Raw genomic sequence first — 25827 nt, forward strand, 5'->3', positions numbered from 1 at the left:
CGTAAAAAAAAAAATTATAATATGAGAATCCTGATGTTACATTTTATACGGACGGTTCTGGAAATGTTAATTTGGTTGGTTGTGGTTGACAGCAGAACATACATGTTTGGTCTTCCCAGCATCACCAGTGTTTTCATCACAGAACTGTGTGGTATTAATAGAGACTGGATTACATACAATATAAAACACTTGAAATATGCATGAACAAAGCTTAAAATATGCATGAAAGTGTCAAAATATGCAACTTTAAATAATAAAAAATAGTAATTTTTAGTTTTTTTATTTCAAAATCAGCATACAATTAGTAAGTAGTTTAATAACAGATCGATAATTAACAATTATTTAACATTTTGTTACTTTTGTAAATGTAAACAGCAGGTACTGTTCCAAATGTTCGGTAGTAAGATTGTGTCTTCGATCATTAAACATTTTTTTTTTAAGTGGAAAAGAATTGTTCCACATCCACTAAGGTTACTGGGCAGTATTTGAATTTGGATGCTGTGTTAGCACTTATTGTTTCTTGCAAAAGTTTACCCATCCCATTAATAAAACTATAAATTTTACACAAAGGTTCCAAAGCCTGGGTTATTGTTCAAAATGTTTTCAAATTTTTCTTTAAGTTTACACAGGAATATCTCTGGCAATGCGTAGTTCATTTGGCGGATTTTATTTGTTAACTGAATAGATTCAGTCAAGCTTTTGAATACTAGTTTTCATTTTTTACCATGTTCACATGGTAAAAATGAACTATGTTCTTTTTTGTACTAGAATTGTTAAATGCTTCTTGGACTGCCATAGTTTCTGCACTATCAAAGCCGTTTACTACACCTTTGATGAGCTCAAAATGTTTATTGTAAAACGTACAGCTTCAATCCACATTTCCCATCAAGTTACCATTGGTTTGGGCGGTAAAGGCACATTTGGCAGTTTGTAGGCCTTATTGCGAGCAAGTGCCTTAAAAAAACACTTTCTTTTTTGATGAAATCAGTTAATTCACATTCCCAAACATGAATCGATGTACTGCGTGAGCAAAGCATGTCAGATGAATCAAATTGGGATAAAATACTTTGAGGGCTTTGGCTGCCTTGATCATATAGGGAGCAGCATCTGAGAGAAATATAAACACTCTTTCATCTGCAGAAAATTCAGAAATATTTTTTTAATACACTCATTCACAAGTTTGGCAATCGTAGAATGATTTGTCGTTTCATTTTTGTAGGTCACTAGATAGGAAGAAGAAGACTCTAGTTTTAATGCACTGACAATTAAATTCGCAATGTAACAGCCACAACTCGGTTGTTTCCTCAGCTGAAATCCAAATAATGCTATCATTGAGTTCATTGTGTATTTCTTCCAGAACATGTTGGTAAATTGTTAGTATGTAATCTCTACAGAATGTTGATTCATCTGATATATTTTGATTCAAGCAATATTTTCGCAGAAAATCTTTGAAGGTAGGATTTGTAAGTTTGTGAAGAGGAATATTACTTGTAAGCAATGCTTCATATAAATCCATGCTAAAGTACTTTTTTTGTTTGTCTTTGGAAGTGAAATCACTGCTACTTGCTGCTTTTATAAGTTCTCGTGTGCCTTTCTTTTGCAATCCTGTGATATTAAGATTTGTCTTGACATGCTGGTCTATCTGAAACTTTTTTGTGCACAAAATATTTTTCTCCCAAACTCGACAATATAAAACATTTTCGTCATATATAAATGCTCCAGGATAGTCAGCTATCTACGAAGAGGCAGTTTTTTTGGGAGGCATGGTACTTATTAAACCTTGCTCAAATAAATAAAAAACTTAACTAATGCAATGAGATCGTCAACAATAACTTGCGTAATTTAATTGTCTAGTGGGAGGAGTGCTGCTGTAGGGGTGTGCAACGCAGATCAGTATTATCCATCTTTGTCTTGCATGTCTGTGTTTTATTTGGCCTCATAATATTATACTAATAAAACCATAGACGTGCAGCTGCTAAGTACACTCTAATAGCTGTGCGGCTAATAGGCCGCACAGCTCTGTGCCAGCTGCAACATAAGATTTCATTTATTAACTAGGTACCCTACTGAAAAATATTGTAAATGTAGCAAAAATATGTATCATCACTAAATTTTAAGGAAAATATGCAATAACCAGTGAGAATGGGGTTAATATGTAAATGCATATAATCCGGTCTCTTAGCTATTAAGACCTTACATATGGTTAGCCCAAACTTTCGACATGTTCTTTTTTTTTTGACATATTTTCAAATATTGTGTTGTTATTACAGCTTCCTAACTGCAATAATTTAGTTCTTTTATTTTATGTGTACTGCAAAATTGAACAAAGTTAAGATGAAACCATTAAATAAAGTAATATTTTTTTCTCATTAAATTATTTGTATAATTCAAAACCGAAAACACAGTTATTCTAAAATTTCAGTTACTAAAAATCAGTTCCCCTGCCATTACTTCAGTTTGCTTTATATTAAGTGTAGATTTCAGATACTGTAAGTTTTTATTTATGATTCCTGTTTTTAAACTTTACACACTGACTTTCAATCTTATAAATTTTTTTATTGTTTACATTGTGGATCTACATTTGAATTTTAACTGGGAAGTAAATATTTGAAATTTTTTTAAAATTAGCTGATCTTATTTAAAAATTTGACAGTATTTTTTTAAATGAAATAAATAAAAAATTCAGTTTTGTACCTTAAATTTTATATCTTTTGAGCTTAGAAATGTGTTCATTTAATTTTTAACTCTGACCACTGCCAAGAAAAAATAGATGGCTGCAGATAAGTAAAAATTGGCCATGCAAGAACTTACTTACCTTTCTCTTTATAATTTCTGTGGTTTTAAAGATGTCACTTAACTTTAAAAAAAAGAAAACTGTTAATTGGTAAACTTTAAGTGCTGCATTATTAAGTATAATGTGTTCTCATGAGTTTCATTTAGAGCAAAAGAGATGTTGATAAAGTAAGGGTGAGGTGCACAGATTGAAATTCTATAGACTCATGCAGTACATATAAATAAAGAAAAACTAAGAAAAACTGCCAAGAAAAAATAGATGGCTGCAGATAAGTAAAAATTGGCCATGCAAGAACTTACTTACCTTTCTCTTTATAATTTCTGTGGTTTTAAAGATGTCACTTAACTTTAAAAAAAAGAAAACTGTTAATTGGTAAACTTTAAGTGCTGCATTATTAAGTATAATGTGTTCTCATGAGTTTCATTTAGAGCAAAAGAGATGTTGATAAAGTAAGGGTGAGGTGCACAGATTGAAATTCTATAGACTCATGCAGTACATATAAATAAAAAAAAATAAGAAACCATTATAAATACCTTCCTTCACATAAAAAATAATAATTTGAAACTTTAATTCAAATAATTTGAAGTTTTGTTTTTAGGGGGTAATATTTAATAAAGTACTGAATTAAATTTGTTGTTGCTAACAATTATTTTCATTTCTAAGCTTAATTCATTTCATTTCATCTTTTTTTTATTGGTGAAAGATATAGTGAAAAATACACTGAATCTACTGCTTGTAAACTATTACTACATATTTATCTTGCTTTGACTCAAGAATTTTATAAGTAACATTTTTTTTACACTATTTTTCCAATAATTAGAACATACAAAGTTATTGGAAGTGAATTGATTATTTTATCCTTCAGTTCATTAAACAGGTCTATTGCTAGTTCTCTTAAAGAAGTTGACACTTTTTTTTGTGGAATTTGAAAAGGATACTGCAAGCTTTCCCAAAAAGATATGATTTTAAAGAGTTGTTGTTTACAAATTGTTGAAACTCTTGCTACTGATTGCATTCTTAACAGAAATTGTCCTTTTTTGCTTAAAATGTTTTTAAACATTTTAAAATGTGTTCTTTGTAATTACAGTATTTTTATTTTTTTGTAATAAATTATTATTCTTTTCTAAACTATCTTCTATACTATTACTTACACTAGAACATTAAAATATAAACATCACCATTTTTAATTATTTATGTTTTTTTTTTTTTAAATAGGATTTTCTGTAATTTAATTGATTTTTCTGTTGAATTATTTGTAGTAAACAAAACTACTGAAACTTTAAAAGTACTTGCAACTTTATAAGCATATAAAAATTGATTGAGATAACTTACAGATTCAGTTGAGGTCTCATTTCATAGCAAAATACATCAAGTTTGTCCAAGTTTATTTATCACCTTTGCCTGCTAATCTCGTTGAGCTAAGACTTGCTTGCTACAGTGTGGAATGAAGTCGTTAACTTCAGGTAGGATGTATGTCGTATTTCAAATGGAAACCATATCAAACCACTCTTTAATGTAGCCCCAAAAGAAAAATATCTAGTGGGGTCAAATCTGGAGAGCAAGCTGTACATGTGATGGACCTTAATGACCGATCTACTGATCTGGGAATCAAGTATCAAGAAAATTTTGGACTTCTAGGTGGTAGTGAGGTGGTGCCTTGTCTTATTGATAATAATGTTGTCTACCTTAGTCATCATCGTTTAACTCTTAGAAAATTTTAAAGCATGTCCAGATAAACATTACCATTTATGATTGCCTGCTGAAAGAAGAATGATTCTTTCAGTCTTTATCTTCTTAGGGCACAAAAAACATTGACCTTAGGACTATCATGAACTTGCTGGAAAGTTTCGTGACAGTTTTTACTACCCCATATTCAAAAGTTATGGGTGTTCACCTTGGCACTGATTTGAAACATTGACTAATCACTAAAAATTACACTGTTTAAAAACGTATTGTCTGCAATTCTATCCATCATTTCCACACAAAACTGCAGACGAGCAGTTACTTCAATATGTTGAATCATGGTTAGTTCGTATGGCTTCAAATGCAGTTGTTATTTAATACGCGTCAATTGGTCATTTATGGATTTCCAGTCTTAAGTGACTTAAATTGAGTTGATTTCTTTTGGACTATGTGCAAAGCTTTCTCTGAGTTGTAGCACAGCAGTTAAAGGGACGCGTGAGCGTCCTGATGATTTTGTATGTTTTACAGAACAACTGGTCTCAACAAAGGTTTGGTGCCAGGAGGAAATTGTATGCCTACTAGGAGGCTCCCTACCATACTCTACGAAAATTACATTGAACTGCAGTTACTGACTGCAAATTGTGAAACCAAACACATAGCGAGCACATTCTGCGCCAGTAAATGTATCCATTTTTAGCAACATTGGATGCCGAATTCAGTAGTAATGAACTACACAAATCAAAACATAATGTGTTTTACTATGAAATGAGACCTTAACTGAATCTGTAATTTATGTAAATAAATTTTTATATGCTTTTAAAGTTAGTTCTTTTTGAATCGCCTGGTATTTGTTATAAAAAAACACCAATTAGGAATATATAAAATAAACAGCTACACAGACTGATAGAATAACTGGTTAGATTTGTTACAAAATCCACTAGACACTTAACATAACACAAAAAATCAGACTGATTGAACTGGCAAATAAGAAATGGAAGGTATTGGAGAAAGATTCAATTTTTCCTGCCAATTTCATTGAATTTGTGTTTTACAAATGTATACAAAAGATATTATCACACACAAAACTACATATTTCATAAATTTCATCTTAAAAAAATTAATGTAACTTGCATAATATAACAGATAAAATAATAAATATTTAAAATACCTGTAGCCAAAGATGTACTTATAAAACTTTACTAAACCAGAAATAGATAATGCATGTTTTTATCGGTGTCAAAAGAGTCGGATACTGCATCTATCTTAACTAGTAAATACAACATGGGAGGATTGTTTGCACATGTGAAAAAGTTAATTACATCATTACATGAAAAATCAAGAAAATGTTTTTTCATTCATTCTGTTATTTGCCACTAAAACATAAATTTAAAAATGCCTTTTTATTTTTTTAAGTAGAGAAGGTATTAACAAGTTTTTTATTTTTTTGTTTATTTTACTCCATGTAATATATAAACCTGTAGAGTTTCAATTGTGTAACTGCCCTTTTTGAATTATTTAATTCCAGAATTGGAAAAAATGGAATTTTGAAGCCTTTGTTTAACGTTATTACATGTTCTCTTAATGAAACTCATGATTACATGTAGTATATAATAGTGTAACTTAAAAGTTTTTTAATTAACATGTTTTACTTTTTTAAAGTGATATCTTTAATGCAATGCTGTAGAAGTTATAAAAAGAAATATGCTTTTATGACCAGTTTTTAACTGTCTGTAGCCACCAGTTGTTCTTTCTTGACAACCGTTGGTGTTAAAAATTAAATGAACCCATTTCTTAACTCAATAGATATAGAATTTTTTTTGTAAAAAGGATTTAAAAAAAAATTATATTGTAATCAACTTTATTCAAAGTATGTAGTATTTTATGAAAGGATCCTGTTACTAACCTTGCTTCTATAAAATTAATATAACAAATTTGTAAACTATGTTTATTTTATAAGAGATAAACTGTATTTCTGAACTAGGATTATGTAGTATGAATGCCACTTTTGCTGCTATAACATGCAAGATTGTTCTTGAAAATATGCCGTGCTGTTTCCTGCATTATGTACAAAACATTTGTTACTTTCAAACTAACTGCAAACAGTATATCATGGCATCTACATTAATTAAACCTTCTCTGAAGTTTATTTTGTAATTATAATTCAATTTATTTAACAATTGATTTTCCAAAACAAACTTCAATTCTGAGCTGATTTAAACTGAACTCTATCAGTACTAACTAATATGCTCTCTTAAGTTTCCAAGATACTTTTAAGAGTGGTATAGAGTATCTGTATCTAAACCCACCGGGCTGGTCTAGTGATGAATGCGTCTTCCCAAATCAGCTGATTTGGAAGTCGAGAGTTCCAGTGTTCAAGTCCTAGTAAAGCCAGTTATTTTTACACGGATTTGAATACTAGATCATGGATACCGGTGTTCTTTGGTGGTTGGGTTTCAATTAACCACACATCTCAGGAATGGTCGAACTGAGAATGTACAAGACTACACTCATACATATCATCCTCTGAAGAATTATCTAAACGGTAGTTATCGGAGGCTAAAAAGGAAAAGAAAAAGTATCTATCTAATTCTAAGGAGGTTAGTGTTGTACTGCAAGTAACTTAAATGTTTTTTATTTATTTAAAATATTGTGAATTGCACCTATAAGTAGTATATTGCAGAATTATGATTTCCAAAAATCATCTGTCAAAAAATATTATTTTAAAAATAATATTTAATTTATAAATGATAAAGTTATCCATTAATTGGTTGTTAGTTGTGCTTTATTAATCAAAATGTTTTTGCAGATATTATACTCATGTGTTTAGTTATGAAAATTTAAACTAATGCAGATTAAATTTATTATGTATGTAGTTAACCGGAATAATTTCTGTTATTTCTGAGCATTTTCTACAAAGTTAATTCTTATCTGTTGATAATAATTTAATAATCAGTAGATATGACAGCCTGTTACGTTGACTGTCCTATAACAGTTCTGTATAAATAAATTTGGATAGAAGGTTGGGGTATTTTTAATTAAAATGTATTTAAAAAATATAATTTAATATTTTAATTATAAATTAACAAATACATGCCAAACATAAAAAGGAAAAACTTGATATTTGTTTAAAATCTTGTATAATCATAATACCACCTGTTATTGCAGTTAAGTTTTATGCAAATTGTTCATTTGACTAGATAGATATAGCCTTATTTTGAAATTAGTTTTAATTTTGTTTTTTGAGCAGTAATGTATGAATCATATTCATTCTAAAAACAATTAATCTACTATAAGTACGTGTCGTTTCTGTCTTGCACAAATCTTACTACCTCTTAATAATTTAAAATATATGTAAATAGTTATTTATAATTTGTCAATTTCTCAATAAATAGATCACATGCATAATTTATCTTTTATCATAATTATACTTGAATATAAAAAAATAAAAGATTGTATATTAAAAATTAACAAAGGTGTTTGAGAAGAACAAAATAAGTTTTGTATAAATTATGTTACTAATTAATAATGATTTTTTTTTTGTTATCAATCACCTCATCTTGTGCAGTTTATTCTTTACAAAAATTAACAGTTTAAAATATAACCAACAAATTTTAGATAAACTTTTTAATCATTATTCCATTCATAAAATAAAGAGAATTTTTTATTACTTTAAAAAAAAGGAAGAACTTGTTAAGTGCTGGAATGGGAATTATGCATAATACTGAAAGTATGCCATATCTGTGGTGTCCTTTGAGCATGCACTGTTTTACTAATGGATTTCTGTTAATTAACTTTTAGCAGTTACCTTTTCCTATTTTTCTTAGCATTGATTACTGTCTCAATTTTTTATTAAATACTTTTTGAGATGGGCCAAGTGTTGCAGTTATTAGGGTATTCCAAATTTATTTCAAAACTTACATTTTTTTTCTGTTGAGAGAAACTGTAACATTGCAAAAGCAAATATACAAGGAATATATAATGTTTAAAAATATAATTAAAACATCAATTTCTTCCTAATATAATCTCACATAAGTAAATCACAGAAAACTAGGAATGAAACCTATATTACCCTCAAAAAGAAAAAAGGGAGGTGAGTATTCTCATTTTTGTAAAATTGTGAAGTATAGTGCTAATAAGATTTTAATTAATAATGATTTAAATTCAGAATAGTATACTTAAAAGTTTTGCTATAAAATACTTACTCAACATTCATAACAGTATAGTACATTAGTATGTAATAATTATTTATGTAATCACCTTATTAATTTTTGAACCATTAGAATTCATACATTCAAATTCCTAACTCTCAAAACAAATAAATTTTCTGATTAAATGTACACTTTAAAGAGTTAAATAATATTTTTTTAAAAAGACAAAACTGATTTCAAAAAACTACTATAATTAAAAAGTGATAATTTTTCAGTTTTGAAGCCTATGCTGAATAAAGACACAATTTAAAAATTAATTTTTTGATTTGACTCTGAGTTTAAAAAATTAAAGCTGAAATACGAGATTAAGTGCAGTTTTAGAAGACATTTCATTAAAAAAATGTATATATATTTTTATAATTTTTATTTACAGAATGGATGGGCTAATAAAAAATTGTGATTGTATATAAACAAAGATGTTCACCAAAAACATATAAATAAGAAATCTGATCTTAATAACCATAATGAACACAGTGTTATAAAATATGAAGTAGAGTCTCTGGACTACAGAAAATATGTGTCTTGTTAAAAATAGTAAAAGGGATGGAGGATATGTATTATGTTCATACAAACAATGTATTTAGTTTTTTCTTTTTTTTTACAAAAGATGTTTTAAATTTCCCAACTAATTTTCTTAAATTGGTGGTTGAGAATACTTTTGACAAGACATCAGCCTACACAGAGCGAGTTAAAAGTATGGAAACCCTCAACAACTTTAAAATCGTTCCAGATAGAGTAATGTAATTTTCAGGATAAGGTATCAGTCAAATACTGTGCCTTATGCTGATCGGAATGATTGGGTAACAATATTTTCATTTATTTACTCATTAATTTGGAACAAAAGCAATTTTTTGTGTAAAAAAATAGAAACTTTTAATTTATTTAAATTTACTTTTAATAAATAAAATAAAATTAATTAAATTAGGTTAAATTTTAATTTAATTAAGTTTAATCTCTTTTATTTAATTTTATTATTTGATTTACTAAATATAGTAATTTCAAAATCCAGATTTTATCAAACTGCCATTTTGGGTAAAGACATCATACCAACTTTTTATACACACCATTTTTCTTGTCTTAAAAGAGACCTTTAAAATGATATATCATACAAAGGGTGTTATCATTTAAAATATTTAAGTTACAACTCCTGGTCCACTCCTTTAGAAGGGATTTAAATTCTATTTCTCATCAAAAGTTAAAGTAGTTGACTGATACCATATCCTGAAAGTTACAGTATTCTGTTTTGAATGGTTTTAAAGTTGTTGAGGGGTTTCTATACTTTTGACTCATTATATTAACTACTTATAATTATATTTATTATTTATAACAGAGGTTCTCGACAAAATAAAAAGCAAATCATTGAAATCATTCCAACCCCATTTTCTGAAGATTAAGGCACAAAAACTCATTAAAAAACATGTAAATTGAAATTTTGGAATGGAATTGGATAGTGATCAGATTGAGAACATCATCCATCTTTGAAGTCTGTTAAAAATGAAAAGGAAACTAGACAAATTAAAATATATTATACAACAGTTTATTAAAATATTGTAATGTATACCACAATTATCTTTTAAAACTACAAATAATTTAATTACAGTATTTATAATTTATCTAATTACAAAACTTATATTCACAGTAATGTACAACATTTTTAAATACATATCTGTAATTTACATATATACATTTAAATCTTAACCTGGTATTAAACCCTTGTCATGGGAACTGGTCGATTTGTTTTTCTCGGTGCTGTAAATAAGCTGCTCCAAGAGCGGCAGGTTTTCCCTGACCAAACCCACATTCCTGAAGATATACCAACAACAAGTGAGAGGAATACTCTTAAAAGAGACACCTCAACACCGGCGGAATGGTATGATGGTCCCGGAGCACATCCAGGAGTAGCATGACAATCTAAAGCAGACAATAAAGCTAGAGAACGCCAACGAGGACGATGCCATGACTCGTAAAGTAAACAACCCAATGCTCCTAATGTTGGCAAAACATAAAGAGCTGTAAATACTGCTAAACGTGTCATTAATCGTTCTAATTTTGCAGTGGCATTTCCAGCTCGTCGAACTTCTCTTCTTACTCTAACTAGGGCTGATGCTCCTCGACCTGCTATTAACACCCCTACACCAAGAAGCACACCATGTGGGATAACCAAAAATCCCATTGTTGCAACCTGAAATGTAAAATTTAATTATGTAAAGATTTACTTTTACACTTATTAAACTATAATATTTTTATTTTAATTATGCCTGTAAGTTAAGTTTGGCATCAGAAAATTATTGAATGACAACTTGAAAATAACTTAATCATTTTATTATTTATCAAGTGAATTGTAACTGCCATTACTTCAACATTTACTTCTGGTATTTGCACCGGTACCTGTGAATCACTTTTTTTCAAAGTTGTTTATACAGCTATCATATATATATATATATATATATATATATATTTATTGTATATATTTATACACAAACTGTCCAGGCTAAATGTTCACAGAAATAGTTAATATAGGTGTTCCATTTGTTCAGAGCAACCTAGCAATCAGCCTTCTACAGTATTTGAATTGACTGCTCAACTCCCCTACCTTTTATTGGAATGGACTTATCCAACAAGTGAACACTGTACCAGTGCATTAGATTGCTACTGATAGGCTTAACAAAGCAATCATAATACTCAGTACATTGTTAGAAAGAAGATATTTTCACAAGATGAATGTGTTTTTATTCTAGAGTTGTACTTTAGCATGTGATCAGTGGTTGCAGTGATAGAATCTTTTTGCTGTAAGTACTGTGATAAACCAGCACCTAACAGGACTTCAGTTTTGAGGTTAATGGCTAAATTTAGAGACAGGTTCTGTTAATAGCAAGGAACACAAAAGATCAATGACAATGTTGAATGCAGACTCAGTCGCTGAAATCAAAGACTGATTAACTGCTTCACCAAAAAAGTCAATTAGCTGAAATTAATTTACTAATCTTCATCGGGCAACAAAAAAATTAAATTTATGAACATATCAAATTCAAACAGTTCAACTTCTTGATCCAGACAAAAATAAAACTGCTAGAATATTGTCATTGATTTTGTCGATTCATGTGTGAGGTCATGTTATGAACTTGATTTTTTTCACAGTCGAGGCATGGTTTTATCTGGCTATGTAAACAGCCATAACAGTAGGATTTGGAGTGCTGAAAATCTCCACGCATATCGTGAAAAACAATTGCACCCACAGAAGATGAGTGTATGATGTAAAATATAAGGAAAAACTTATTGGTTCTCTTTTCTTTGAGTACATCATTACTACAGAACAATATCAGAATATTTTATTGCGCTCTTGGAAGAGGAAGACTGATACTGCTACTTCCAACATGGTAATGCAACATCACCCTACATACATTCAACTTCATTAACGAATTGATAAACACTTCAAATTCTTCTTCACACTTCATTCATTAACAAATTCTTTGGTGATTGCATTATTGATCATGGCTTATGGCCTCCAAGATCTCCAAATTTGACTGCACCAGATTTTTTTCTTTGGGGCTCCTCAAAGATAAAGCCTACAGCAATAAACCATGAACACTTTAACAACTGAAGGTCAATATTGAATAAGCTGTTTTAATTATTAACCCACAAATTCTGAAAACAGTTGCAAGAAACACAGTGAAAAGGGGTGGAAGCATGCATTCATGAAGATGGCAGCCACTTTCAGAATTTACTCTAGAATTTAAGATTGAAAAATTTGAAAATAAAATATTTAATTTAATAACTTACAAATCACTTTTTTATTTAAATATACCAGTGACACAAGTGGGTTATGCTTTATATGGGACACCCTGTTATAATTTAATAGTTTTTTTTTTTTAATAAACACAGCAATTCAGCAAGTTTAAATGTAAATTAGTCATGTTCAATGTGTGCACCTTTTGTAGCTCAGCAGATGTCTAGATGATAATCTAACTCTTGCCAGACTTTTACGAGTATTTACAGCATTATTACACCAACAGCTTCAACAATTCTCTGTTTTAAATCATTAAAATCTCAAACTTTTCTTTGATACACACAACTTTTAATAAACGCTCAAGCAAAATAGTCCAAAAGATTAATATTTGGAGGATATTCTAGGTGGCCATGCAGTTGGACCTTTTCATCTGATCCAATATCCAGAGAGACTGTGGTAACATCAACCGGAAACTAATTTTGATGTGTGTGTTTGGATGTTTTTCTCTTTAATTGCTTATGAATGTTTTATTTACTATCTCATCAAGTATGTGGAATTGTGACATCATTCCAATTAATGATACTTTGTCACTGGCTACAAGATGCAAAGATAGCAGCAGTAAAAGAATACAGGTAGCAATAAATTATCTTCTGCATCTGAAGTAATATCCTAGAAGTAAATTGGTCTTTTGGTCTGGTAAATTGGTCTGAATAAATTAATTGGGGGAAAGAAATTACAATTGTTAGTATCCCAAACATTACTGATTGCTTGAATTTTTATTTATATATTGTAGTGTAGCTACACTAATTTATGTATACTGACAACTGTAGGCTCATTTCCAATCATAGCAACTGTTTGCCTGTTTTTTTTTTAATAAAAATTAATTTGTCACATTAGAAAAATCCAAACTTGACCACAATTTGAATCCAGAACTCAGATACTGGCCAGTACTAATTAACAGAAAGAGATTAAAAAAAATTGTTTGTGATTTGCTATTGAAACAGAGAATAGTGAAAAATTGTAATTTCATTTTGACATTAAAAAGAAATAAATTGTAAACTGACCTCAGATACTTGGCAAAGTCCAGTTAGCTCATCGGCTGAAACTCTGTGAAGAGTTAAAGCAAGTACCGCTAATACTGCAGGTCCTGCCCAAGCTGCAACATGGAAGTATGACGCAAGGTTGTAGACGGCTTCACTTGACCATTTTTTTGCTGCCGATAGAAACCACGCTATAGCAAGTACAACCCACCAAACACTTGCTGATAAACTACAGTAGTATAGAATAAGAAACATGACTGTGCACTGAGCACTTTCTAGTCCATCAACAGCTACATAAGAATCATATCCTTCACTAACGGGTACACAAGTAAACATCGTTGGACCGAATGATCCTCGTACTATGTACAGCAAGGACATCGCATTGTAGCAAAGAGCAAGAAACACAACCGGTCTCTCTGGATAGCGAAAACGAGCTGGTTCAACCCAAAATGTCAGTAGGGTGAATAATGTTGAAAGGAAGCATAATAAAGCCCATCCAGTCATCCACCTTGAAAAAAAAAACTATGATCACAACTATTCCATAGCAACTAAATAAGATAGAAAAACATAACTTTTATGTAAAACAAATAAGTAGTTAGAAGTGAAAAATGGTAACTACAGAATTGGCTACTCATGAATGCTGACGCAGATCTAGTAATGGTGCAGGACATTAGCTCATTACAAAGTGTATCATCTTGACAAAAGTTTTTGTCTAAAACATGAATAAATATTAATGAAATATGGAATTTATAGTACATTTATAGCAAGCTATTGTGTTTAAATTTTATGAACTGAATTTCATGAATTGATGCAATTTTGTCCTCTGAGGATTGAAGAAAATTTAATGAATTGGAAGGAAGAAGAATAAATACAATACAAAAAATAAAAGAAAATATATCAGAGTAAAAACATTTTATTTCACACACAGTGAAGGAACAAAATTAAGAACAGAGGCTAGATTCCAATTGGCTCAGATATATGGATATAACAGATATATGGATGCATGTGTGCCCAAGCATAGGTGTGTGTGTTTGTTTTACTGTTAGTAAAACAGTCACCATAAGTTATGTTCAGTAATCAGGGACTAGATTACTCAATCTAAGTTTGGGAAAAACTTGATTCCAGACATATAAATATTTCTCAGTATTTCTACATAAGATTTTGTATTAATGTTAGAGCTCAGTGAAGCTTAATGATGATAACTAACTTATTTCTGAAACTTCAGAATTTATCATCTTTTTAAATCCATTGTAAAAATATTACATGCAACTTTATACTATGATGCTGTCCCATGTGTCTATGATCATAATTACACTGGTCAACATGATTTTTGTCTTATGAGTACCAATAGGTGTACTTTATACAGTTTTATCCTGTTTTCAAATATGTATTTGGAATTTCTCCATCACTCACAGTTTTTTGTTTTTTTAATTTTTAAAAATATTTTATAACTTTTTTCATCCATTTGTCCATTGTCAAATAAAAGCTCCTAGTAAATATGATGGAACCACATGAGCTAACTCAAAGGGTAGCATTGCTACTATTGTGCAAGTTCACATGTGTATAGACATGTACAAGTGTGATCTAGTGTAGCACATATTTATCAGAACAATGCCAGTTGTGAGACAGTATTGAACCAGTAAACACATCATTGTGAGTGCTTTGTTTGTCTGAATTATTGTGTATTACTTATTTACAACTTTATTTCTTTTAATTAGTCGTTAGTTGCAAAATGCCTTGAGTTTGTTTAAATCATCCTAACAATCTTTGTTATGTGTGGTGAAGTGATGCTCAAGTTCCAAAGGTGAAACCTTACTCCATTAGTAAAAAAGTGTTTTGAATTTTATTTTGGGTTTAAAGTGAGGGACCAAACAAGGGCCTGGGCCCCACATATCTATTGTTTATCATGATCTAGGCTTCACACTGCATGGAAAAATGGCACACGCCACGTGCCATTTGCTATGTCTATGATTTGGAGGGGACCCAAAGATCACTCTTCTGACTGTTATTTCTACTTAAAAAACATTAAAGGGATCAAAACACACAATGGTGTACCCAAGTTGCAATCTACAATGAGGCCAGTTTCACACTGTGAAGAAATTCCATACCAAAGCCTTCAGACATGTGATGTTAGATGAAGAGAGCTTAGAATCTGACGGAAGTAATGAAGTAAAAGAAACAGGTTTTGGTGATATAACTTTGAACAAAGCAGTTCATCTGAGCCTCATTTACTGACTCAAGAAAATCTTAACACATATCTATTGTTTATCGTGATCTAGGCTTCACACTGCATGGAAAAATGGCACACGCCACGTGCCATTTGCTATGTCTATGATTTGGAGGGAACCCAAAGATCACTCTTCTGACTGTTATTTCTACTTAAAAAACATTAAAGGGATCAAAACACACAATGGTGTACCCAAGTTGCAATCTACAATGAGGCCAGTTTCACACTGTGAAGAAATTCCATACCAAAGCCTTCAGACATGTGATGTTAGATGAAGAGAGCTTAGAATCTGACGGAAGTAATGAAGTAAAAGAAACAGGTTTTGGTGATATAACTTTGAACAAAGCAGTTCATCTGAGCCTCATTTACTGACTCAAGAAAATCTTAACGATTTCATACAAGATTTAAAGTCTGAAATGTTTACTTCCCAGCTAAAAGGATGATATCTTCTTCAAAAGAATACAAAGATATGTATTTATCGTAATTGTCATTCAGAATTTAAAGACTATTTTTCTGGAGAAAATGGCTTAATGTTTTGTAATGACATTTCTTAATTTATGGAGACACTCTGTAATGAACATAACCCAACAGAATGGTGCTTGTTCATTGATTCCTTTAAAGTTAATTTAAAAGCTGTGCTTCTGCATAATGGCAATAAATTCCCATCAGTATTTGCACCTCAATCTGCTAGTATGAAAGAAATATATGAAAACTTTAAATTTATATTGCAAAAACTTCAATATGCAGTGTTTGAATGGAATATTTGTGGTGTATTGAAGGTAATTGCATTTATTCTTGGTCTGCAGCTTGTTACACAAAGTACTATTTTTTTTTGTGTGATTGGGATAGTAGGGACAGAAAAACTCATTTCATTAGAAAAGAATGGCCTAAGCACAAATCACTCAATCCTGAACAGATAAATGTGAAACATGACCCATTGTGTAATCCTAAAAATGTGTTTCTACCTCTGTTATATATCAAACTAGGATTAATGAAGAATTTTGTCAAGGCCATGGACAATACTCCTAGTTTCATGTACATAAAACAGAAGTTTCCTAAAATTGGTGATGCAAAAATTAAAGAAGGAATATCTGTGGGTCCATAAATACAGTCACTAATGAATGCATGATGAAAACTTTGAGGAACTGTTGAATCCACTGCAGAAAACAGCTTGGCAAGAATTCAAAAATGTTATTCAGAGTTTTTTGGGAAATCGAAAGGTGGAAAATTACTGTGACATTGTCAACAATCTTATAACATCTTATAAAAATTTGGGTTGTAATATGTCCTTAAAAATACACTTCCTGCACTCGCACATAGATTTCTTCCCGGAAAATCTTGGCACAGTGAGCGATGAGCATGGAGAACACTTTCATCACCAGATTTCAGCTATGGATAAGAGGTATCCTAATATGCTGGCTGATTATTGTTGGGCCATCAGAGGGATGCCCCACAAGCAAAATATAGCAGAAAATTGTCAATTTCTTACTTTCTAGATGAGTCAAATGTTTGAATATTGTGTAGATAAGAATGCAGAATTAAAATGTTTGAAGTTATAAATGCCTGTCTCTCAGAAACTTTGCGTGATGGAGAAAAACTGATATCAAGTTTGAATTCAGGGAAAAAAATACTATCAGAATCACATATCTTTCTTCCTGAGACAAAAAAAATTCTTTTTTGTTCCCCAGTGTTATTTTTAACTTTATTGTTCAGCTTGTTCTTTTAGTGTATAAGTAAATTTATATTATTGTACATATACTTTTTATTGTTTCAGCAGAATTATAGAATATAAAAAATATTTTTGTGAACATGTGCATTTTCATACATTATCTTTTATGTGCATTATTTATGGGTAATTTTTATACTTCATTTTGCTACTGAACTGAAGTTATAATTAAACTATTTCTTCATTTTGTTTTCTTAACAATTTTTATTAAAATTAAAAAAATATAAAACAATAATTTTTGGAAGTTTCTTAGACGTTAGAATTTTTATTTTGTTGCAATATTTCCGTATTGAGCAGATTTTTTTTACTATCACTACTGTACATAGAGTTAACTATCTCTTTTTTACATCTAAAATTAGTTACTACTAAATAATGAAAAGGTATTTCAAATTAATTATATTTTAATTAATTATTTACCATAAAATAATATTGAAACAAAATATATATATATATATTTTTTCTTCTCTGGTGATTATTTATTGTAATACAGGAAGATGATTACAGTAATAATGCCAAAAAAATAATAATTTTCTACTTTTTTGGTTTTTACTCATCAAACCATCAAGAAACACAAAAAAGTGATGTAAATTCTATTTGTTCATCTATGTTTTTGCATCTGCTTAGATTAATAATTTGGGATTTGAAAAATCTTCAAATTTGACATGGTAACTTCTATGCAGGATCATTGATGATATTAAAGTTTAGAGCTGAAGTCTCAGATGGATTGAGTGATAGATAGTGTGGGGTTAGTTGTATGCTGGGAAAGTGTAGCAATGCAATTACTGATTTTTTTTTTAAACTAGTCTCTTTATGGAGAAATTTTTCAACAGAGGATTTCTCAGCACTCCTGTGATAGTATGTCTCAAAATGAAAAATTTGAGATCATAAGTTACTCATTTGATAATTTCTTTTTAAATTTTTATTGATAGTCATGATTCTGAACTGTATTTCGTATCCCTAGGTATTAACTATTCTATCAGTAAAAGTGACTTTTAATCTTTTTTTTTATTTCAGAAAAATATTTTGTTAATAATGTTTTAGTACAAATTACAAAACTATAATTTAAAAAGGATTAAGTGCAGGTTTTCTGACATAACTTAGTTTGTATTCTTCTTTGTTCATCTTCTTTAATTTTAAATGGTATTGAGTTTTTGTTAACATTCAATATGTGCTCAGAGAGAGCCATTACACAGTAGTGAAATTTTATAAAAAAAGGTTTATTAATAATAAATAAAACATTAAAAATAAATATACTTACTATATTATTAAATAATATAATGAGATATATAGCTAAAATGAATGAAGTAATTGATTTTGATATAAATAATATGGAATTTTATAAAGTGCCAGGGTCTATCCTTACAAGACAATTAGATGTGTAGACTACAAAATATTATTGGATAAATTGGATGTTGCAGGATTAAAAAGCAGTAGTTCTGTAATGCCTACAGTCACATATTTGACAGTTGTTAAGTTTGAGGTTGTGAAAGCTCATGCTGCAGTACCAAGTGGGATACCTGAACAGTTTTGCATCCTATTTTTTTAAGGCTTAATTACACTTTTACTGATGATACTGAATTTGCTTATGGTGCCTGTGTGTGGATGAATTATTTTCCTATTTACAGTTAAATTGTAATCTAAAATGTTCATCATCTAAAATATATGTGTCTTAAATGTAGTTTTAGATAAATCTATTTTTTATTCTTGATCATTACACAATATTATGTACTGGGGAGGTACATATATATATATATCCCATATTAACTACTTTTCATTTTGGAGGAAAAATATTTGTATTCATAAACTAAGAGCAATCTTTCTTTACTTCAGCAGCGCATTATTTTACTCTTTAGATATTGTTGTGTTCAAGATATTTAATAAAATTTTTAAGGACCGCTGATAACCATGGAATAAAATTATAATATATCTAGTATTAATATCAAAAACTTTCACGGGATCAAACTGCCGATGCCAAATAGCACTGTATTTTCTAAAATTCATTCCTACCTTGCAGGCAAATTTTTCAATTTATTTGCTGCTTTATCAGAGCAGCAATTTTTAATTTCATTTCTATTTTATCTGACAATGATGTTTAATTGCTGCTGCATGTTTAAACAATGGTCTTTGTAAAACAGCATTTTGTGTATTTGTAATTTCAGTCAATATGAATGTGGTTGAAGGTGTTAAATCACAAATTATTTTGTAAGTTTATGTAATAATTTTATCCTTTGTTTATACGTTTTTTATTTTTTATTATTAATTAATAATTGTAATGAATTGTTTACTTTCTCCACATTACAGAACCAAAAAGGAAAAAGTAAACATTAATAGTTCAGTAACAATCTTAATGAATGCATTACCTTTCAGCAAACAGCTTGTCCTCTTTCCTATAATATGCATCACGGCCACATCTAGGAGCACATGTGACAGAGTAATGTTCTCGTGCTCTGGAAAAATTAGGTGGACATTGTTGGGTTGCTGGGTGAGTTGCTGAAACACCCCAGGTTGCTCCAGCTGTATGTTCTTCACTGGTATTTGGAAATTGCATACATAGTCCATTATGTTTTGGTTCAGGAAATCTGGAGCAATTAAACTGAGCTGGCCACGTAAAACTGAAAGTCTGCATGACTGGATGACATTCTGCTTCTACTTCCTGACAGAGACTACGGCACGATGGTATTGCACCGACCACATGCTCAGAACATAGTGGAGCAAAAACAGAACACAAGAAGAACCGCAAATGACGGGAACAGTTGTAATGGACTAGCGGCAAAAACGCCTGCAACTGAAAAAAAAAAAAAATGTTTAAAACTATTAGTACTGCTATCTATAAAACATATGGGCATACAGAAATGGACAAAATGTTTATACACTAAGAGATTGAATTTTTATTTTCTTTTTGTCACTTCTGTTGCCATTATTTAAATTTCTTTTTGGTGCTCATTTAATTATATAGGACACCATTGTACTATGTAGCAGGATTACATTCATATCCAATATCTAGTATCAAGCCAAAACAAAATTTTTTGATTAGAAAGAGTGTTTTCTATTCCCTAAATACCGATTATGTGTACAAGTAGTATGTACTGTATGTGACATCTGGCAGCATTTCCCTAGGTAGAAATGGTTGATGAAATTATTGATTTAATTCACTTTTCATCTCGTAACAATGATTTGGCTATATATTTTTTTAATTTTGAGTGGTTTCAGTGGATTAAGAGAACATTTTTCAGAAATATGTCATGTTGCCATTACTGAATACAGAAATCAGCAGGTAGAAAATCTTCAAAGTGAGGTTACGTTATATTTTAGTACTGTGTCATTTTTTCATGTTGTTACAATTTGCCAGGTAACCAGTTTAATAGGAGTCAAACATTCTACCCAGGTGATGATTCGAGTGTAATGTCAATTCTGTAGGATATTTATACATTGTGAAGGGATCATGAACCGGCAAAGTACAAAAGATGCTTGAAAATAGATTATTACAACAACTGAAGCATTCCCAAATAATGACTTTGTATTCATGCATGATGATGCATTGTGCCATAAAGCAAAGTCTGTTACAAGTTTTTTAAGTGAAAACTATATAAAAACCCTGGCATGGTCTGGAAATAGTTCATTTATAAATCTTATAGAGAACCTAAGATTTGTGGAAAGCATGCCAAAGCACACTGAATATCTCGTAAAGAGCAGGGAAATACACATTAAATACTAAATGTGTCATTTTTTTTAAATAAAGGAATATTTCATTGGTTGCATGCATTTTTTTTCCAAAAATTCCCAATTATTCTAATAATTTTCCCACTTCTGTAGTTTAATAATTATTAATAGGTTATTATAATTATTTATTAATAGGTCAACTTGTATTATACAGGTATAGAAATAAGTGTACATCTAGCTGTACCTAGCAAAAGAGGAGTAGTAACAAAAAATTTTTCATAATTATTTTTTATTTTAAGAAATCTTACAAAGTTGATTCATAATTGTATAATTTTAGATTTTAAATTCAGTCTCTTCAGAATTTTGTTTTCATTTTATTTAGATGTACTATTAAAATAAAAACAAATATATAACCGCCATTAAAAAAAAAAAATTGAATTACCACCTGGTAATTAGGAAACCCAGTATCAAGGTACCAATGTCTAGGATCTACAGTTAATAGAGGGGATAAAATTTCCCCTGATATCCTTGCATTCTGTTTCGATGGACTGTTGAATGCCTTCCTATACCCCCTAATGTTGTTTCTCCATTTAATTTTACATATTGCTTTTACCAGGTTCCTATCCCAGTTAAGCTTGATATTTTTCACATACTAGAAATATTCATTACTGTTTTCCAACATACCACCTTCATACTTTGATGACACATTAAATCATTAAATTAGTGATTATTATAACATCGATCTTAACTTGACTGAATAAACTCAGAAAATAGATTTTTAAACATCACTGGAGCCTAACAACCATTCAAAATTATTATTACTGATTCTTGAATAGTTATATATACATTTATATTTTTTTTTCACTTTCTTGTGAAGAAAGTGAAATTACTGCTGTAATTTTGCGCCAATCACTTAAATTGTTCCTTAAAAATAACTCGTCCCAAAATCTTGGTTGAGTTCGTTAACAGACAAAATCGGACCATAAGGGTGGAGGAAATGGGGAGCTTTTCCGAAAAAAACAAAAATCGCTATAACTTTCTTATTAAATAAAATATCGAATTCGTTTAAAGTTCCTTCTATTCTTTGGATAAGGGCCTAAAACTTATCTGAGTAAAGTTTTTTGATATCACCAACCATTGACCCAAGGGGTGGAAAAAATGGGTTTTGAAGACAAAAAAATGATACCTCCCTTAATAGGCACAGTATCAAATCGGTTCAAATTGTCGTTGGTTCGCTAAACATTACCTAAAACTTCTGTCTGAAACAATTTTTGATATGACCAACCCTTACGGCAAGGGATGACCAAAATGTTGCTGGAATTGTAAGAAGATGGGCTTGTTGTATGCTAAACATGTGAAACTTTTTTTTTTATGCAACCATTGTCGTATTTAATAAATTTGAAGTTTTTCTTTAAGATGCAAACTTTTTTATCCCCTACTTGTCAGCGGTGAAATCTACCTCCGCCTTCCGGCGTGCCAAAAGGGATTTTTTGAAATACTTTTATAATAAGTTATTTTCTCAATAATTATAGATTACTAATTTTTACCAAATCATTCAAAAGAAAAAAAAAATGTACATTATAGATATCACTTTTTAAAAAAATAAGGTGGAATAAGTGAGTGCACTACGTTTTCAGGCTATAATATATCTATATATAACATTGCAAAAGAATTTGTAGGAAAAAATTTACAGTTTAATTGAATTTATTCAGGTTTTTATAGAGATTTTATTCCTGAAAAGAAAATAACATTAAGAATTTAAGAACTCAATAAATATTTTAGAAACTCCACAAAATGTCACTTCAAAACAGAATGTGTTTTAAACGATGGGAAGATGTCAAGAAACTATGTATAAATAAATTGCCCTCCCCCCAAAAACAAAATGGGCAAAAGTTGCATTTTTTGACTTTTTTTTAGATCTTGAATCCTTCAAAATACATCCACAAGAAATCATATTGTCAACATTGAGCCCATTACAGCGATATGGATTCCAGAGAGATGTAATGAAATAAAAAAGTAGAGTAGGGGTAATTTCGTGAAAAGTAGTTTATCGTTTTTATTTACTATAACTTGAAACAACCAGTTTGATAAGACAAAGAAATTCGAAAAAAAAACATTATAAAATAATTAATTCTTACATCGCAACTTAAACTTACCTCCATGAAGAATTGAAGTTACTATTATTGCCAAGACTTTACAAATTTTAAAAGTTTTTAGATGACCTTTTACTACTTTTTTAAATTTCTTTAACAACTAACGTTTTTATATTTTAACTCATTAGGATGTTTATTTAAATTAACCGTTATCATATAAAACGACAGTTATCAAATTTCAGTTTATTTAATTAAAACTATAAATCTATTACGATTACAGAATAAAAAAACCGAACAATTATAATCTAATTAAATTTTCAGTAGCGATTATCGAACTGAAAATCTTCAGTAGCAGGTTATATAGATAGTGACTTGGAGTTAGCACAGTTAAAAATAATTTCAGAGATTAATTTTCGTTTTTTATCTTTGAAGAAAATAAGAACATCTTGAGTAATATTGATATCTGTTAAATTTAGCATTATTAACTCACATTAGTTTCAACATACTAAACATCTTATAAAAAAGAAGAAATTACGATTATTAGCCTTTTCTCTGAACTAGTATATTATGATAGCATGAGAAAGAGCAGGGGGGCAGCAACATTGCCGGGCTGTTAAGGTTGTTTCCTTTGTGAGGCGCGCCGCTGGAAACCAGTTTGATTGGCCGCAAAGCATAGAGCGGCCGGGCATCGTTGTCGTCGTTGTCGTTCGTCTACTGAGCCAGCTGTCATCAGCTCCCCGACATGTCAAAAAGTGGTCGTCCACGCTTTTTGCTCCGCATTCCCTCGCCTTTCAAAACAAAGAGCTGCTGCACGATTCCAGTCTTCTACTGCTATTCTTCCATTATTGTATTTCATTGTTAACCCGTTCGTTCTTTCTACAAGTTTTTCTTACATCGACGTTCCCCGGCTTATTTAGTTTCTCGAAGTGAATTCTGTTGACTTCTCATCTCTTTTTTAAACTTATAGAATGCGATGGTATTTATCTAACCGTATCGGCGAGGAAAATACTAACAAGTTGTTTCTAACTTTTATGAGTTTTTATTAGTTTAAACTGGATTGTTGCTAAATTAAAAAAAAAAAAACTGGTTTCTTGGTAGACTCTGTATTGATGCAATGAAGAGGAAGTTCTGTAGCTTTAAGAGCTTGTAATGCGGTTTGAACATTTTAAAAACTGAAATATTTATTGAAGAATTTTTTTTAAGATGCCATATTAATAAGGATTATTGCTGCTGCTTGTACCCGAATACTGCGCATTAGGCATCGGCCCACCTAATCGTGTTACACAGACTAATACTGTAACCTACTGAATTTTATACGTTATGGATCGTCTTACCCAAGTATTTATTAAAAAATGTAGGCTTTAAAATAAGTGGGATACTAATTTTGAATAGAATAGTTTTGAAACAAAACCATTTCAAAGATTGCCACCCTGTTTTTTCGCTATTCTTCTTTTATTTTTTAACCTATAGGATGAACTATTGTTATTGTATAACTTGATTCCAAAATGAACTGCTGTGTTAAATTTATAAACATTTTCACATTTATGATGGAAATGAAAAAAATCGTTATGAATAATATTAATATTACAAAATGAAATGAAATTCTAAATAACACATATTATAATCTAGTATCTGACAGCTTAGACCTACAAACGCGCACGCATTTATAATGATATGTAAACAGAAAATAAACAAAAACTTTAAAATGATTAATAAGTCACTAATCTACTCAACTCTCTCCCTTATACTATAAATGATTTTTTGAGAGATGTAATTGTTTAATATGAATTGCTAAATGATAAGCGAATTTTGCGGAAGTATAGTACTTCAATTGGGTTTGCGAGTTTTTTTTACTTACAAATTAATTTTCGTAATGTATACGATGGAATCTATTCAACTAATGAACAATAAGCAATATTCCACGGCCCGTTGAGATGAGGATAATATGTATGACATGTAAATGAGGTGTAGTCTTGTACAGACTCAGGCCGACCATTGCTGAGACGTGTAGTTAATTGAATTCCAACCTCCACAGTACACCGGTATCTACTGTCTAGTATTCAAATCCGTATAAAAGCAACTAAATTCTACTAAGATTTGAATCTCAGAACTTTCGACTTCGAAAATCTGTTGCCTCATGTTTGCTTAACTGATGACGTAAATGTGATATGTGTGATTAAAAGGCTCTATTATATATTAGCGGGCAAGTTTGCTAAGTAACAGCTGAATCTCAATACTCGCGAATCCCGCTGATTAAGCACCGATAAATTTACGTATTAAATTGTGTTTTCATTAAAAATTTTCAGAAAAACGATTCAAAATCAATTCGTTATTACATAAAAAATTTTCACCAAACGTTTCTAAGAGTGATTTGGTTGATCGGCTTTACTCGATACGACATCACAGGTTAAGCTTATTGTGCAGTCTTCAAGGAAACAGATTCGCTCCAACTGTCTGCAAGTAATTCCCATCCCGCAACATAACACTAAGGATACACGGACTCTATAAATCCCCGAATATTAAGCGCAGGTATTTAGCCTGTGCTAAATCTACATCTACACCTTGAACGGAAAATGTAAAAGGAATGATTAACGTAAGGGTAAGGAAATGAGATGGGTAGTGAGAACAAACGATTTACCCGCTTAAAGAGAGTAGATAAGCCGGTATAA

The 25827-nt window shown here is 30.3% G+C and overlaps 1 protein-coding gene across 1 annotated transcript in view; it reads right to left on the minus strand.

Annotated features, from left to right (window-relative positions):
• Positions 1 to 10191: 10191 nt before the first annotated feature.
• The window catches only part of LOC142334235 (frizzled-10-A-like), a 58077-nt gene continuing 42441 nt past the window's right edge, over positions 10192 to 25827 (minus strand). Inside the window, exons 2-4 of the mRNA XM_075382096.1 lie at positions 19766 to 20190; positions 13477 to 13960; positions 10192 to 10867 (exon numbers count right to left, since the gene is read on the minus strand). Coding sequence (XP_075238211.1) covers positions 10391 to 10867; positions 13477 to 13960; positions 19766 to 20190 — 1386 coding nt within the window. The 3' untranslated portion in view covers positions 10192 to 10390. The remainder of the gene's footprint in view (positions 10868 to 13476; positions 13961 to 19765; positions 20191 to 25827) is intronic.

This window comes from Lycorma delicatula, chromosome 1, assembly GCF_047948215.1.
Source record: "Lycorma delicatula isolate Av1 chromosome 1, ASM4794821v1, whole genome shotgun sequence".
In the NCBI taxonomy this organism is placed as follows: Eukaryota; Metazoa; Arthropoda; class Insecta; order Hemiptera; family Fulgoridae; genus Lycorma; species Lycorma delicatula.